The sequence below is a fragment of the Trifolium pratense genome, linkage group LG5 (genome assembly GCF_020283565.1).
Source record: "Trifolium pratense cultivar HEN17-A07 linkage group LG5, ARS_RC_1.1, whole genome shotgun sequence".
NCBI classification, from domain to species: domain Eukaryota; kingdom Viridiplantae; phylum Streptophyta; class Magnoliopsida; order Fabales; family Fabaceae; genus Trifolium; species Trifolium pratense.
Genome location: NC_060063.1, coordinates 46740941 through 46756763, shown reverse-complemented (window position 1 = coordinate 46756763; position 15823 = coordinate 46740941). Strand labels below are relative to the sequence as shown.

Here is a 15823-nt window from a genome sequence, read left to right as displayed (position 1 = left end):
AAACACACAAGCTCCAACTAGTTGATCCATCAAATCATCTATCCTCGGAAGTGGATATTTATTCTTGATCGTCACTTTGTTCAACTGACGATAGTCTATACATAATCTCATGCTTCCATCTTTCTTCTTCACAAGCAATACCGGCGCTCCCCATGGCGAAACACTCGGTCGAACAAACCTCTTCTCAAGCAGCTCTTCAAGTTGCTTCTTCAACTCATTCAACTCTGACGCTGACATTCGATACGGCGCCATCGATATCGGACTAGTTCCAGGTACTAGGTCGATAGAAAACTCTACCTCTCGCTTTGGAGGCACGTCAGATATATCATCCGGAAACACATCTGGGAATTCACAAACGATCGGTAACTCTTCTATCTTAACTCCTCCTTCGAGCTTCAATGATGCAAACATCATGAACATCTCGGCATGTTCTTTCAACGCTTCCGATACTTCCTTCCCGCTCATCAAATGCAAGTTCTCCTCCGGCTTCGGAAAAACAACGGCCTTCTCACGACAGTTGATATGAATCCGGTTGAAGATTAACCAATTCATACCAAAAATTACATCCATACCACTAAGTGGAATACACACTAAATCCATACCAAAATGCCTACCAAAAATGGTTACGGGGCAGTTACGGCATACTTGTCGGGTAATCACTGAACCATTTGCAGGAGTTTCTATTTCCATTCTACCCATCATATCCGTTAAAGGAATACTAAGACGCTTCGCACAATCCAAAGAAATAAAAGAATGCGTCGCTCCCGTATCTATAATCGCAATTAAAGGAGTGTCATAGATGAAACACGTACCTCTAATGAGATTGTCCTCAAGGCTAGCATCCTCTCCACTCAAAGCAAACACCTTGCCCATCACCTTCTTGGGCTTCTTACAGATTATACTCTTGTGGCCCTCCTCACCACAGTTGAAACAAAACACTCTTGTCCTACACACTTCAGTTTTGTGGCCTAACTTCCCACAATTCAAACACTTGTCCAATTTCTTCGGGCAATCATACGACATATGACCCCGCTCTCCACATTTGTAACAACTTCCATTCACCGGCTTCTTACCACCACTTGTATTACCCCTACCGCGGTTATCATAAGGTTTCCCGCGCTCTTGTCCTTTCCCTTTTCGGTCGTTCACAGCTTTGTAGTAGTTCACCTTAGCTCTACCATCTTCATCACAAATCCTACTCTTGTTCACAAGGGTCGCAAAATCCCTTATCTGCGAAAATCCAATCATATGCTTGATGTCTGGACGTAGACCACTTTCAAACTTCACACACTTGTCGTCCTCCGCTTCCAAAGTGTTGTAATGCGGGCTAAACGCACACAAAGTCTCAAACTTGACGGCATAGTCAGCTACCGTCATATTTCCCTGTTTCAACTCCATGAATTCCACCACCTTCTTATTCTTCACATCCACAGGAAAATACTTAACCAAAAATTCTCTTTTAAACATTGCCCATGGTATAGCCATACCACCGGGTCCTAGCCTCAACTTGGCATTCTTCCACCACACATTCGCTTCCTCACGCAACACATATGTCCCAAGGGTTGTCTTCCCTTCCTCGGAACAATCCATTGCTTCAAAAATTATCTCAAGTTCCTCCAGCCACTTGTGAGCTCCATCCGGGTTGTAACCTCCGGTAAATGTTGGCGGTTTCTGCTTCATGAACCTTTCCAACCTCATCTCTACCTCTCTTCCAGGTTGATGATCTCTAACCACAATGTTGGTGAGTGCGGTCAAAGCCTCCGCAATCTGAGCATTCGTCCTCGCAGCAGCCATGATTCCTGAACGAATCACAACTAGACGTTAGAAAGTACTAACAGTGTTCCCTACACATGCTCATACGGGGAAAAGAAAAGTCCTAATTGGTTCACACGAACCGACCTGCTCTGATACCACTATTGTAACACCCTAACCCATACTACCCTTAAAAACGTAATTTTAAAAACTTTTCAACAAGTGTAAAGGCAGAGTGCCACGCGGTAATTAAAACACAAGCATACACACAGAGCATCATGAAATTTAACATGAAAAGCAACAGCGGATTCCAATCAAACCAAGCATGCATATATATATAAGCCATATTCATCCCTAAGGATGTCACTTATACAAGAACTAGCATATCAAAAAGGTAACACCGATATACAATGAAATCCAAGCGTAACCCCGACTCGATGTTACATTACCAGAGCATTCACTATTTACAAACTCTAGTCAAAAGCTAGTACTAAGAGGAGTAATCTATGCTAAGTCTCCTCACCAAAAGGTATCTTCAACACCCAGCTAATACCGCAGTCTAAACGTCGGCACAGTCCTCAGCCTGAATATCTGAACCCCCAAAGGTCCAGCAAATAACACAAAGCAGAGAGTTAGAAAACATAATCGCATATCATACGAGTATAAGAAAGGCCTTACACTTTCGAGCTATCATACATATTCTAACTCACGTCAAAACATCGCACTAAACATTTATCAATTAATAAAGTTCAACACAATACAACCAAATAAATGTCACATACCATTTATCAAACATATGCGCATTTACCCTAAGGTATCTAATGCCAATTAATTCACTGTCATGCCATCCCTAGACATAACTAAATGCATGTGGTACCAAGATGTCTCACCAACGGTGGACCAAGAACAGTTTTATATCATGCTGGATATGTCGGAACTTACCGAACCATCTTATCTCCCTTGGATAAGCCAAAACAGTTTTATATCCTGTTGGATAGCAACTCCGGACTCATGGATTCATCTAATCCGATCCTCGGCTTCATTATGGACACATAATCCATTTTCGTTATTGGAACCCAAGTTTCCAATGTTCACATACAATCATGAATGCATGTATGCATACACATATCAACCATATGATATTCTCTAGCTCGAAGCTACTCTTTTATGAATGCGGGAACACAATCCTAACACATTCACTTAACATTGCAAATTAATGCCAAAACATCACATTGCTCACTTTAAGCTACAACTTATTGCATACATGTTTATCAATCATATAACGATTAACAATAAGCATTAACAGTATCAACATGTATCAACAATCATGTAAGGATACTCTTAAACCATGTTACAAGTGCCTAATCACACTTATAAACATCAACAAGAATTGCTGTCACAGAGGCCTTCGCTAAGCGAGGGCTTAGCGAGACATAGCGAACCACGTTCCAGGAAGTCACCTGCTCATGGCGAGCATTGGCGAGCTTCAACGAACTATTCGCTGAGCGAAGGCTTAGCGAGCCTACGCGAACCTCACCCGGAAGTCACCTGCTCATGGCGAGCATTGGCGAGCTTCAGCGAACCTGTTCGCTACAGCGAACTCCTGGTCGCTTAGCGAACCACACCAGAACAGAATATCTGTTCTTGAGTTATCTAAGGCGGTTTAACCTTGAATCAACTCAAAAATTCATCCAAACATGTTATAAATTCATATAAACAGCCATTCCAAACATATATGGTATCAAGGAACATTAATCATCCCTTCCAAACATCCAAATACCTCTAATAATCAAAATCATATCAATTTCTTGGGTTTTAAGTAACTTTCTCAAACTTTTCAAACATGGTTCAAATACATACATATTCTTCATGGAATCAAGCTAGTGATTAACACATACAAAGTGATGATGAAGAACATCACACTCACATACAAAAGCTTAATCAAAAGTCTAAAAGAAATTGAGTGGGAGAGTTCGGGAATGGAGACATAGACAATCTCCCCCCTCCTTGTCACTCAAGAATCATGAATTCTAATCTCTTACCTTAAGTTTGGTGATGATTCAAGCCTTCTCTTGCTCAAGCTTTCTCTCTTGATCAAACCCTAGCTTAGCTCTATGGTTTTGCTCTTGCTCTACTCACTCAAAACTCAAGAAATGAATTGTGAAACTATTCATATGTTTGACTTGCTACTTATACTACTTCCCATTATCATGAACCAAGCCCAAATGGCTTAGGCCCATTGCCTCTCACGCCCATAAGCCCAAAACAATGGTTCTCGCGTCTAATAACTTACGTTCGGCTAAATAATTATTCGTCGCTCACTAAAATAATAAAAGCCAATTAATAAATAAAATACATTTAATAAAATATACGAATACGAAAAATGGGTCGTTACAATCCTACCCCCCTTAAAAGAATTTCGCCCTCGAAATTACCTAGAAACAGATCGGGATAAGAATCTCTCATCTTACTTTCCAACTCCCACGTCGCATTCTCACCAGCCGGTCCTCCCCACACGACTTTCACGGATGCAATCTCTTTGTTTCTCAACCTCTTCACTTCTCTTCCTTCGATTCTCAAAGGCACAGTCTCAATGGTCAAGTCATCCCTCACTTGAACATCGTCCGATTCAATCACGTGTGTCGGATCAGACACATACTTGCGCAACTGTGATACATGAAAAACATCGTGCAAATTTGCCAATGATGGCGGTAATGCAATCCTATACGCAACTTTCCCAACTCGCTTCAAAATCTCAAACGGTCCAATAAACCTCGACGTCAACTTCCTTGACTTCAACGCACGTCCTACTCCAGTAGTCGATTTAACTCGTAGGAATACATGATCCCCCTCTTGGAATTCAATGTCCTTCCTCCTCTTATCATGATAACTCTTCTGTCGACTCTGAGACGCTTTCATCTTCTCACGAATCATCCGAATCTTCTCTGTTGTTTCTTGTACAATCTCTGGTCCAAGAATTGCACCTTCTCCAGTTTCATACCAACACAGAGGTGTCCTACACCTTCTCCCATACAAAGCCTCAAACGGTGCCATTCCGATACTAGAATGGTAACTGTTGTTGTATGTAAACTCTACCAACGGCAAACAAGAATCCCAATTCACGTTTTGCTCCAAAACACAAGCCCTCAACAAATCCTCTAAGGATTGTATCGTCCTCTCCGACTGACCATCTGTCTGAGGGTGATAAGCTGAACTCAACCTCAACTTCGTTCCTAAAGCTTCTTGCAAGCTTTCCCAAAATCTAGAAGTAAATCTCGGATCTCTATCCGAAATAATACTTGTTGGAATACCATGTAGCTTCACAATCTGCTCCACATAAATCTCGGCCAACTTAGGCACCAAAGTACCTTTCCTGATAGCAATGAAGTGAGCACACTTCGTCAAACGATCTACTACTACCCAAATCACCTCGTTACTTTTCTTGGTCTTCGGTAAACCTCCCACAAAATCCATTGCAATGCTATCCCATTTCCATTCGGGTATAAACATTGGTTGTAACAAACCAAACGGCTTCTGATGTTCGATCTTCGATTTCTGACAAGTTAAGCATGAATAAACAAATTCTGAAATTTGCCTCTTCATTCCCGGCCACCAAAACAACTTCCTCAAATCCTGATACATCTTGGTTACTCCAGGATGAATACTCAAACCACTTCTGTGACCTTCTTCCATGATCATTCTCTTTAATTCGGGTACATCCGGTACACAAACTCTTCCTTGAAATCTCATGACTCCACTTTCGTCAATCTTGATATTGGTCTCCTTGCCTTCATTGATGAGTACCATCTTCTCCATCAATCTCTTATCCGATTTCTGACGTTCTTTAATATCTTCAAGAAAAGGATTCGTCAACTTCAACATTCCAAGCTTCACACTTGAAGAAGTAACCTCGCACACAAGACTCAAGTCTCAGAATTCTTCAATCAACTCTAACTCTTTCACCATCAATGATGACATATGCAAAGTTTTCCTACTTAATGCATCGGCCACTACATTGGCTTTTCCGGGGTGATAACTCAATTCAAAATCGTAGTCCTTTAAGAATTCGAGCCATCTTCGTTGCCTCATATTCAACTCCTTCTGGTCGAATAAGTATCTCAGACTCTTGTGATCACTAAACACTTCAAACCTCGATCCATACAAGTAGTGTCTCCACACTTTCAAAGCAAACACCACTGCGGCTAACTCCAAATCATGCGTTGGATAGTTCCTCTCGTGAACCTTCAGTTGCCTTGAAGCATATGCTACCACATTACCCCCTTGCATAAGCACTCCACCAAGTCCTAACTTCGAAGCATCGCAATACACGATGAACGACTCTTTGGCATCGGGTAAAATCAACACGGGTGCAGTAGTCAATCTTCTCTTGAGCTCTTGGAAACTCTTCTCACAAATACCGTCCCAAACAAACGCTTGATCTTTCCTCGTCAACTTGGTTAACGGCAAAGCCAACTTCGAAAAACCTTCGATGAATCTTCTATAATAACCGGCCAAACCAAGGAAACTTCTAATCTCTGAAACAGATTCCGGCGTTCCCCACTGTGACACAGCGTCAACCTTCGCAGGATCTACCGCGATTCCTCCACTTGAAATTATATGCCCTAAGAAACTCACCTCTTTCATCCAAAATTCACACTTCGACAACTTGGCATACAACTTCTTCTCCTTCAAGACTTGCAAAACAATCCTCAAGTGCTCTTCGTGCTCTTCCTCGGATTTTGAATAAATCAAAATGTCGTCGATGAACACCACCACGAATCTATCCAAAAATGAATGGAAAATTCTGTTCATATACTCCATGAAAACTCCAGGTGCATTGGTCACACCAAACGGCATAACTGAATACTCGTAGTGCCCATACCTCGTCCTAAATGCAGTCTTAGGTATGTCTTCCGTCTTCACTCTAATCTTATGGTATCCAGATCTCAAATCGATCTTACTAAACACACAAGCTCCAACTAGTTGATCCATCAAATCATCTATCCTCGGAAGTGGATATTTATTCTTGATCGTCACTTTGTTCAACTGACGATAGTCTATACATCTTTCATCTTGCAGGGGGGTAACGCAAAACTCGCCTATTTTGCAGGGGGGTATGACACTATTTACCCTTAAATGAAAAACCCTTTCAAACAATCAAAGCGAATGCAAAGCAAATTATTTTCTAAAGCGAAACTAGTAATTTTGTCACAATCCCTGTGGAGAACGATAACTTATCACTTTATTACTTAATTGCGATTTTGTGCACTTACAGAGCCACCGTCACATGTCATGTGAGATTGAATATTATATATGATTGATTGTATATTTAAACTCATATTGTTTTGTTTTATTTTTACGAAACCCCTTTTACATTATGTATCTTCTTTTTCTTTTTTTATAATATTTATGTATCTATTATTTATCAAAAAAAATTTATTATATTTAACTGTCCACAAATCTTAACTCGACTGGCAGAAATGTCAAAATTACTAGATCGGACGTCATTTCACTTATGTCACATGTCATGTGAGATTGAATATTATATATGATTGATTGTATATTTAAACTCATATTGTTTTGTTTTATTTTTACGAAACCCTTTTTACATTATGTATCTTCTTTTTCTTTTTTTATAATATTTATGTATCTATTATTTATCAAAAAAAATTTATTATATTTAACTGTCCACAAATCTTAACTCGACTGGCAGAAATGTCAAAATTACTAGATCGGACGTCATTTCACTTATCTAACAAAAAAGCTTATTATATTTAAATAATCACATGAACTTTTGCTTTATGAAAATATAATTACTTATTTGTTTTGTTTGTCACTTGTTTTCTTCTATTCTTTATGTATTTTTTTTGGCACACATGTATAAAAATAGGTTTGTTTTTGTTTCTCACTTGTTTTCATCTATTCTTTTTGTATAGTTTATTTGAGGTTAGTATACAATTTAATATAAGCACTTGTTTTTATTACTATTAATATGATAAAATTGAACTTTTAAATTGATTAAAAAAAAGTTTTTGAATCATTAGGTGAAAACATGCGTATTTAAGTGATTTTACTAATTTTATGCGGAGTTAAATCGTTTACATTCGTTTTAACTACCGATTTTACTCAAAACGATTTTAACTTCAATTTAACACGAAATTTATACCTAAAGCTAGTTACGGCGAGAAAAGTGGAGGTTTCCCTAATTATAGATTTATATTAAAATATAAATAAATAAACATCTCCAATTAATTTTTATTTTTTTTGAAGAAACTGAGTGAAATGATATTAAAACAAATCGCATCCCCCTCAAACACAAGGTGTGCCGGAGAGAAGCTGAGAGATTGTCATTATACAAAAGTTAAGTCACCGCTTGCCAGAAGAAACATAAAAAATTACACAAGAGCTTGAAAGCAGCATAAATGATTCAGCCTCCAATAAGAGTAATCAAAATCGAACAAAATGTAGCACGATCTCAGTCACCAATACGTTTAAAGCTTAACCTTCTCTGACAGTGTTTCAAGCATGTCAGACCCGGTTTGAAAAATCCTTCTGTTATGATCTTTCCAAATAACAAAAAGTACCGAAATCCAGATGATGGTGAATGTGGTTCTTGAGCTTTTGGAAACGCTTCCAAGACCACGAAACTGTGATGAATGTAAACCAATGGTGCCATGAAAATATGACTCGAATCCTAGCCACTTTGAAACCAGAAGCCATAGGCGACCATAAACATCACACTGAAAAACAAATTGATCACTGTTTTCTACCTTACCACACGATGTCGCACACAAGAGCTGAGATGAATCAATAGCTCCTCTCTTGTGAAGATTATCCTTAGTAGGTAGTCTATTCAAAGGAACCGTATTTCAGCAACAAAAAGCAATCAAACCCTTCATTAAGATCGATATCAGTCACTGTTAAGTAGGAATATGCAGATTTAACCGAATAACACTGATACGAATGGAGCTTCCACACCCACCTGTCAACCCCGCCATCCTACAAAAAAAAAAAAAACAAATGATCCACACACTCCCCAACCAACTTCTCCTCCCAAGCAAGCAACCTCCGCTGCCACTTCCACGCCTCCCCACTCATCCCCACCCTAAAAGTTAATCTATTATTAATACGGAGTATTAAAAAAGGAAAATCGTGAAAATTGCACGAACATAAATTTATGGTAGTTTTATTTTTATTTTTTTATTCTCATTTTAAATGATTAATTTTGTATGTTAAAGACAAAATTAATAATTTTGAGGTGAAATGAAAATTAAGATTTTCATTAAAAAAAAAGGAAAGAAAATTAAGATGAAAATAAAAAAGAAAAGTGAAAGAGAGTCAAAATGTAGTACTGTACACAAATCGGGGCGTTTATTCTGAAACTATGCAATTCGCAGGATTATCGAAATGGTAATTATCGAAACGATAACGCAGGATTTGTCCTCCAAACGAGGAAAACTAGACGAAGACAGAATCAGCACTCTACCGGAAGATGTCCGTAGCAAAATTCTCTCATTTCTCCCAACCAAAACCGCCGTTGCTACAAGTCTTCTGTCTCCCAAATGGCGCTACTTTTGGCAGCAACATCTCTCAGTTCTCGACTTCGACGATGACTCATTCGAACCAAATGAAGATCGATTCGAACTCTTCAAAACCTTTGCGGTTTTCGTAAACAGTGTCTTCCTTCTTCGTAAACCCTGCCATGTTCACAAAATGACCCTCTCATGTATTCAGTCTCTCGTCGATGACAAATTCTGTTTCAATTCTGTCAATACGTGGGTCCGTTCCGTCATTGGGCCCCACCTCAATGATCTCCATCTCACTCTTTATTCTGACGACGGTTATTGCTTCGAGCCTCCCATCAACCTCTCCTCCTGCATTAACCTACTCTCCCTCAGGCAAGAACATTCCATTCTATTTTAATTTTTAGGGTTTATTTTTATCTAATTTGATCGTATTTGTTTAGTTGTTGTTGATTTTGTTATAAATAATATGATGTGACATAATAACAATTAACATGTAGTTCAGTCTCGAGGGGGCGGTATACTTCAACTTGCAACGCGCTAAGGGTATTCGTTTACCATCACTAAAGAAGCTGCATTTGGACATTGGTTATGTGTTGGTAACTTCTGTGAGTGCCCTGCTATCTGGCTGCCCTATCCTCGAAACTTTGGATCTTTACTTTGAAACTGAGGAATATGGCATACTTTGTGTGCCACCTTCGTTGAAGAAGTTGAAAATGAGGCTTGGCAATGGCAACAGTGGTGCTTCCTTTGAAATTGACGCTCCTGGTCTTAAGTACCTCGACATTTCTGAATTCACTTTTGGCAATGTTGGCAACTTGCAACACGTGGTGGAAGCATCTCTTAATATTCATCCTCCCCCTGGTGCTTTTGCCTACACTTTAGTCAAGCTCCTCGACACTCTCTCTGGGGTAAAACATCTAGTGTTGTGTCTTTCAACAACAAAGGTATGGCTTTATAATATATATATACAGTGTGAAAATGTAAGTGACTGATGTTGTTCACTGATCAAATACGCATATGTACAAGTCTTAGAATCCAGTCACTCCGCATTATGTTCCTAATATCATGCTAACAATAATCCTAAGATCACACAAATATCAGATTTCTATTCACAGCCCAATCTCTATTGATATAATTTGACTCTACTATCTTAGGATTACACAGACATTGGATGACACACAAATAGATGAGATGGACAGGGTTGTTGTTTGTGTTCAAATCACACGGTCTGAAGGAGATTTCCTGGCTACATCAATTTTGACACCATCGGTTTTGCCTCAATAAGTCTGATGTTTGTCCATGTTTCATGTCATGAGAAAAATTTAGGCAATATATCATCAGAACTTGGTTTGCTATGATACCATGCCAAAAATATAAATGACAAATTAATTTCACAGATCAAATACGTACATATACATATGTACAAGTCTTATAATCCAATCACTCCACACATTTCTCCTAATATAGCGCTAACAATAATCCTAAGTTAGCAGAATTAGAGATATGTATAGATCGCATTCAGAACAGCTTTCTAATCACAACCTAATCTTAGTGATATGTTGGATATAACAAATACAAATATAGGATATTAATTTATAGTACAATATCTTCATCAGTTAGTTTTGTACTAGTTAACATTACATCATTACTAATTGTTGTCTTCTACAAACAGTGGTTACTGAGTGGCCCCACTGATCTACGTTTTCCGGAATTTCAACATTTACTTCATCTAGAGCTTATTCTTCCTTGGTTTAACTCGAATTGTCTCCTGAGCCTACTTCAGACATGTCATCTGCTTCAAGTCCTCATAATTGAAAATCACAAGGTTTGTTGAGTTCTAAAGTTTGTTCGTTTAAAACTTTGGTTTATTTAACTTTATGTACACCACTTATTAATTTTGATGTGAAACTTATAAATTCAATATTTTTATGAAATAGATTGCACAAGTGTGTGTGTGATTACATCTTATGTAAGTTGTGTTGTGGTTTTTTCTATTGCCGGCAGGAACAATCACCCTTGCCAAGATGGGCTGCACATCCAAGTGTTCCTAGTTGTCTTGTATCGCATCTGACCTTTGTTCAACTTAAAGGGTATAGGGGGTCTCGAGACGAGTTGTTATTTGCAAAGTATATTTTGCAAAAGGGACTTATTTTGAAGACAGTGATTATTGTTGATATTTCGGCGGACATAAGGAAGAAGTTTGACAATCTCAAACGATTATCTGATGTGCCAAGGGCCTCTGGAATGTGCCGACTTACATATGACTGAGTTGTATCTTCCTAAGGTGTGATTTCTCACTAATAACTAATCTATTATGTGTCTTACAGAATTATTTCAAAGATGATTAAGACTGGGTTTTGTCTGCATAATTAGTTGTCCGTTGTATTTACATGCATGTCACTTCATTTTCAACTCTATTGTGGTGGAATTACATACTGGGTTTTGACTGAGTAATATTATTGACTTACTGGGTTTTGACACATAAATTAAGAAATGTAATTTCATAAAAAACTGTTGTATGGTTTACTAAACTACCATTTACTTCCTCATATTTTTTTTTTGGACAAAATTTACTTCCTCGTATTAATTACTACAAGAATTGAGAAGAATTGAGAAGGGGTACTATTTACACTCTCAGGCTAAGCAAGAGGAGTTGAGATTTGCTGGATTATAACTATAAGATTTGCTAGATTATAACTATAACATTGAAGAAAATGGCAACATTTACCTTCTTACTGAAATTGAAAGTTTTTTTTTTTTTTTATGCCATTTTGCTTCGTTTGAGAGTTTAGGAGGGAAGAGGGGGGGCTTTGGAAAAAGGAAGTGGACGGAGTGAAGGGCTTTTGGAAGTTTATTTTTGTTTACAATACACAATCGCCCTAATTTGGTGAAACTCAAAAAAATATATTGGAGGAGGATTTTGGAGGGTTTTAGAGGGCTTAGATAAATTCTGCAAATCCAATCTATGTTGTTATACACCTCTAAAAATGAAAAATATATTGATATCGATCATATACATTTTTTTATCATTCTCTACAATATCACTCTTTCAAATAAGGTGGAAGATTTTTATCTCTTTCCCTCCTCTCAACTTTGTGAATTTCTATTGTGTGATCTTGCTGTCATTGCAACTAAATCTTTGATGATTCCGGGGGCATCAATGGTGTTTCACCCAAGTAGTGATTGTCACAACCTTCTATTCATGAGTTTGATTTTCTAGACAATCTAAACTAGCACAACAAATTATCTCTTTTTTACAAATATTTTTCCAGCAGAGATGTTGAAACAAGAAGAAATAGGCCATCTCTATGTGGCATTTGCATTCGATTTGACTCTTCAGAATTAATTGTTTTTGCTTCACATATGTGTGCTGAAATAGGCCATCTCTTTTTTACAAATATCTTATGTTTTCAAAGGAAGCGGGCAACTATTTTTTCTTCATCAGGGCTAATAATAATCTGTAGTATACTACTATCATTCTCAAATTACTATAGTTTTGTTATTATAGATAAATTTACAAATTTGAATTGTTAAATAATGCTAAATGGGATAGTTTGAAAATCAAAATTTTGTCAGTGCATTGAATTTGCTTGAATTGATGATGGTATGTTGGCATATGTAAATTCCGTTTATTCAGTGTCTATTTGAATTTGCTTGACTTGTTAGACATATGTAAATTCCGCTTATTCAGTATCTATTTGAATAACTTATTCTCTCTATGTTGGCAGTTTACATTTGCAATGAAGTTGATAGAATCATATTTTGACAGATGCTTGGCTTGACACTTCACAAAAAGCGGACTGTGTATTTTCAATTTCTTCAAACTCAGTAGTCATTTGGCAACTATGTATTTGGTACTTTATTATCAGGACATGGTACACAAGGCCTTGTTATTGAACCTGTCTTTTTCTCACCTTTATATGTTACTTTCAAATCATTTTTTTATAGTTCCCACCTGTCGGCATATGCATCGAAGATTCAAAACAATGTCAACTTCATTAATTGAGATAACTTGGTTAAATGTTAGTATCATTTATCTGTGTCTTATATGGTTTAAATATCTTTTGGTTTTTGAGAATGTCGTGGAGAAAGTGAGTTACTTTTGCCGCCCTATCAGTTACTCAAACACTGTCCGCTACTCTACTTAAGTAGCGGACGACATTTTTTCCTAAAATTTCCCATTTTATAACATCCGCTACTTAAGTAATGGATGAGTAAAAATAGGACGCGCGAGTAACTCCCGTGGAGAAATTGACTCCCAAAATATGTGACCAAACATAATTCCAGAAAACCATTTCCATTTTCAGCCAGTGGTTTTGGGTGTTTTGTGTCCTTGGTAGGGATTCCCCAAGGAGTCTTCTTTACTTCAAAACCTTCCATTTGCAAATGATGGTTGCTCTTGGCTTCCCCGTGTCCCTCCATCCATTGTAATTTTCTAACGTGTAAACTTCATTAGTTTAAAGTTTCAAGTCTGCAAGTTGCAACAAAACAGTGATTCCTTCTTCAATCTAGATCTTTTCCGTTGAGTATTACTTATTTTGTTTTTTAACGTTAAAAATGGTTTTACTATCGAAAATCACCATAATCGACTATGAATCTTTCAGTCCATGTTAAAAATTAAAATCCTCATAAAAAACCAGATGTATGTCTCGGTCAGCTCTGAAATGAAGATGTGTGTCAAATTATCAGTGTTTTCTTTTGTCAAAGTCTTCATTTTTAGTTTCACATATTGAAGAAAAAGTTAAAATTTCCTAGAGATAGAAGATTGTGTTCGTTTGAGTTTTGTTGACTCAATGATTGATTGTGATTATTTATTTTTAATAAAAGTAAAAAAACAAATATTGCAAAAGAACAATAGAGAACAATGGAGAAACAGTGGGGAATGTGTTGTCTATGGTAGAACGTGTTGTAACTTGCTGGCGATGTTTTGTCTATGGTAGCGAAGCAACAATGTAGGACAAGAACAACAATGGAGGAAGTTGGGAGTTTGTGGATGTTGTGGTGATTCACGCAGACACTCTCTCTCTATCTTTGAATTTTTTTATTTTCTCTTATTTTTATTAAAAAAGTTAAATATAAATGTGGTGTAGCCATGTATGTTCCTAAAGTGTGAAACCATGTATATGCATGTTAGCTTTCAAACTTTGCAAGCTATGTTACTGCACCACCGAGCTATAACATAGCTTTACTAGTGAGAAGAAAATGCAACCTAATTTAATGCAAAGGAAGAAAAAACTCAAGTTGCTTATCAATTGCAACTTTGGCTGGACTACTCACATGTTGTGGGTCCTACACCCTTCTCCACCGTTGCAGTGAAGAGGAGCTCCGTCGGCCACAACTGTTCTGATCAGGTACGATCACCAAGCATCCATATCAAATATATGATTTTGTCCACTTCAAAAAACACAATGACAAACATAAAAATATAATTTTTTTTTTTTTGAATGGCACATCAAAATATAATCTGATTTTCCTTATGAAAATTCATAACAAATATGATAAAATCCCAATATTGAACCTACGAATTTATTGCATAATAAATATCCCTAGTACTTAAAATTGTACAATACTTACTGTGAAAGAAACTCATAATTGATCCACAAACATAGAAAAATTACTTGATTCACACATATGGACCAATATTTTGTGAACAATGTGGAGTAGAATTTGTTGATTCTCGGATACGTAGATATCAAATGGGGCATATAAAATTAGCATGTCCAATAACTCATGTGTGGTATTTGAAATATAGCAATAGTAAAATTGAATGCAAATACCACAAGGGTATCTTATTTTAGATTGTGTATAAGATCAAACTCATGAATCAGCTTTGATTTGATGCAGTGCTAAGTGCTAAGACAGAGAGATTGAATTGAGAGTGAGAATTCACTTAAATGGTTCCCATTGGTGGTCTTTGATGGAACTAAATCTAAGGTACTAACTATATTGCCACCATGGTCCCATCTTTGCTCATGCACATTATTTCTCCTATACTTTTCAACATTAAACTCATACATGGTAGTTACAAATATGCACATTCATGGAGATCCCATGTTTGAACTTGTTTTAAAGTTATATATGCATGGGGATATACATTATGTGAAAATATCATATCTTATGTATAAAATATCATCTATGAATTCCAAATAAAACTAGTTCTAATATGGTTAGAACTATTAGTTAGCTTTGTGTGTTGTGACACTGTATGGCTAGTCTGATGTACTTTATATTCGATAAATATGCAACAAAATTGTTTTATTAATTTGTTATACATACAAGGATTCCAAAATCACGATAGAATTGAACTACAAATATTACACACTAGACAACACTATTTGACATATATAAATTAAGAATCTTAACAAAAAAAACCCATGTAATTAGCACTAAACTATCATAAGGTACCAACCACAATGGCCATAATAGTGGCCTATCGATATCCTACAAGACATACCAATAGATTGCCACCAAAATCATATATATTATATGTGTAGTAAAATACCAAACAGGGAACCAGCAAAAGGTGAAAAGAAGATATTGTAGAA

At 37.0% G+C, this 15823-nt stretch overlaps 1 protein-coding gene across 2 annotated transcripts; it reads left to right on the top strand.

The window, feature by feature from the left end:
• Positions 1–9045: 9045 nt before the first annotated feature.
• Positions 9046–13191, top strand: LOC123885333 (F-box/FBD/LRR-repeat protein At4g26340-like). Of its 2 annotated transcripts, none has more exons than XM_045934608.1 (5): positions 9046–9650; positions 9781–10222; positions 10951–11103; positions 11283–11562; positions 13007–13191. In XM_045934608.1, exons 1-4 carry the CDS (start codon positions 9160–9162, stop codon positions 11544–11546), a joined length of 1350 nt encoding a protein of 449 aa, XP_045790564.1. In that variant the 5' UTR covers positions 9046–9159; the 3' UTR covers positions 11547–11562; positions 13007–13191. The 2 variants fall into 2 exon arrangements, with proteins under 2 accessions (XP_045790564.1, XP_045790563.1); XM_045934607.1 differs by having other exon boundaries at positions 9071–9650; positions 13048–13191.
• The last annotated feature ends 2632 nt before the right edge of the window (positions 13192–15823 follow it).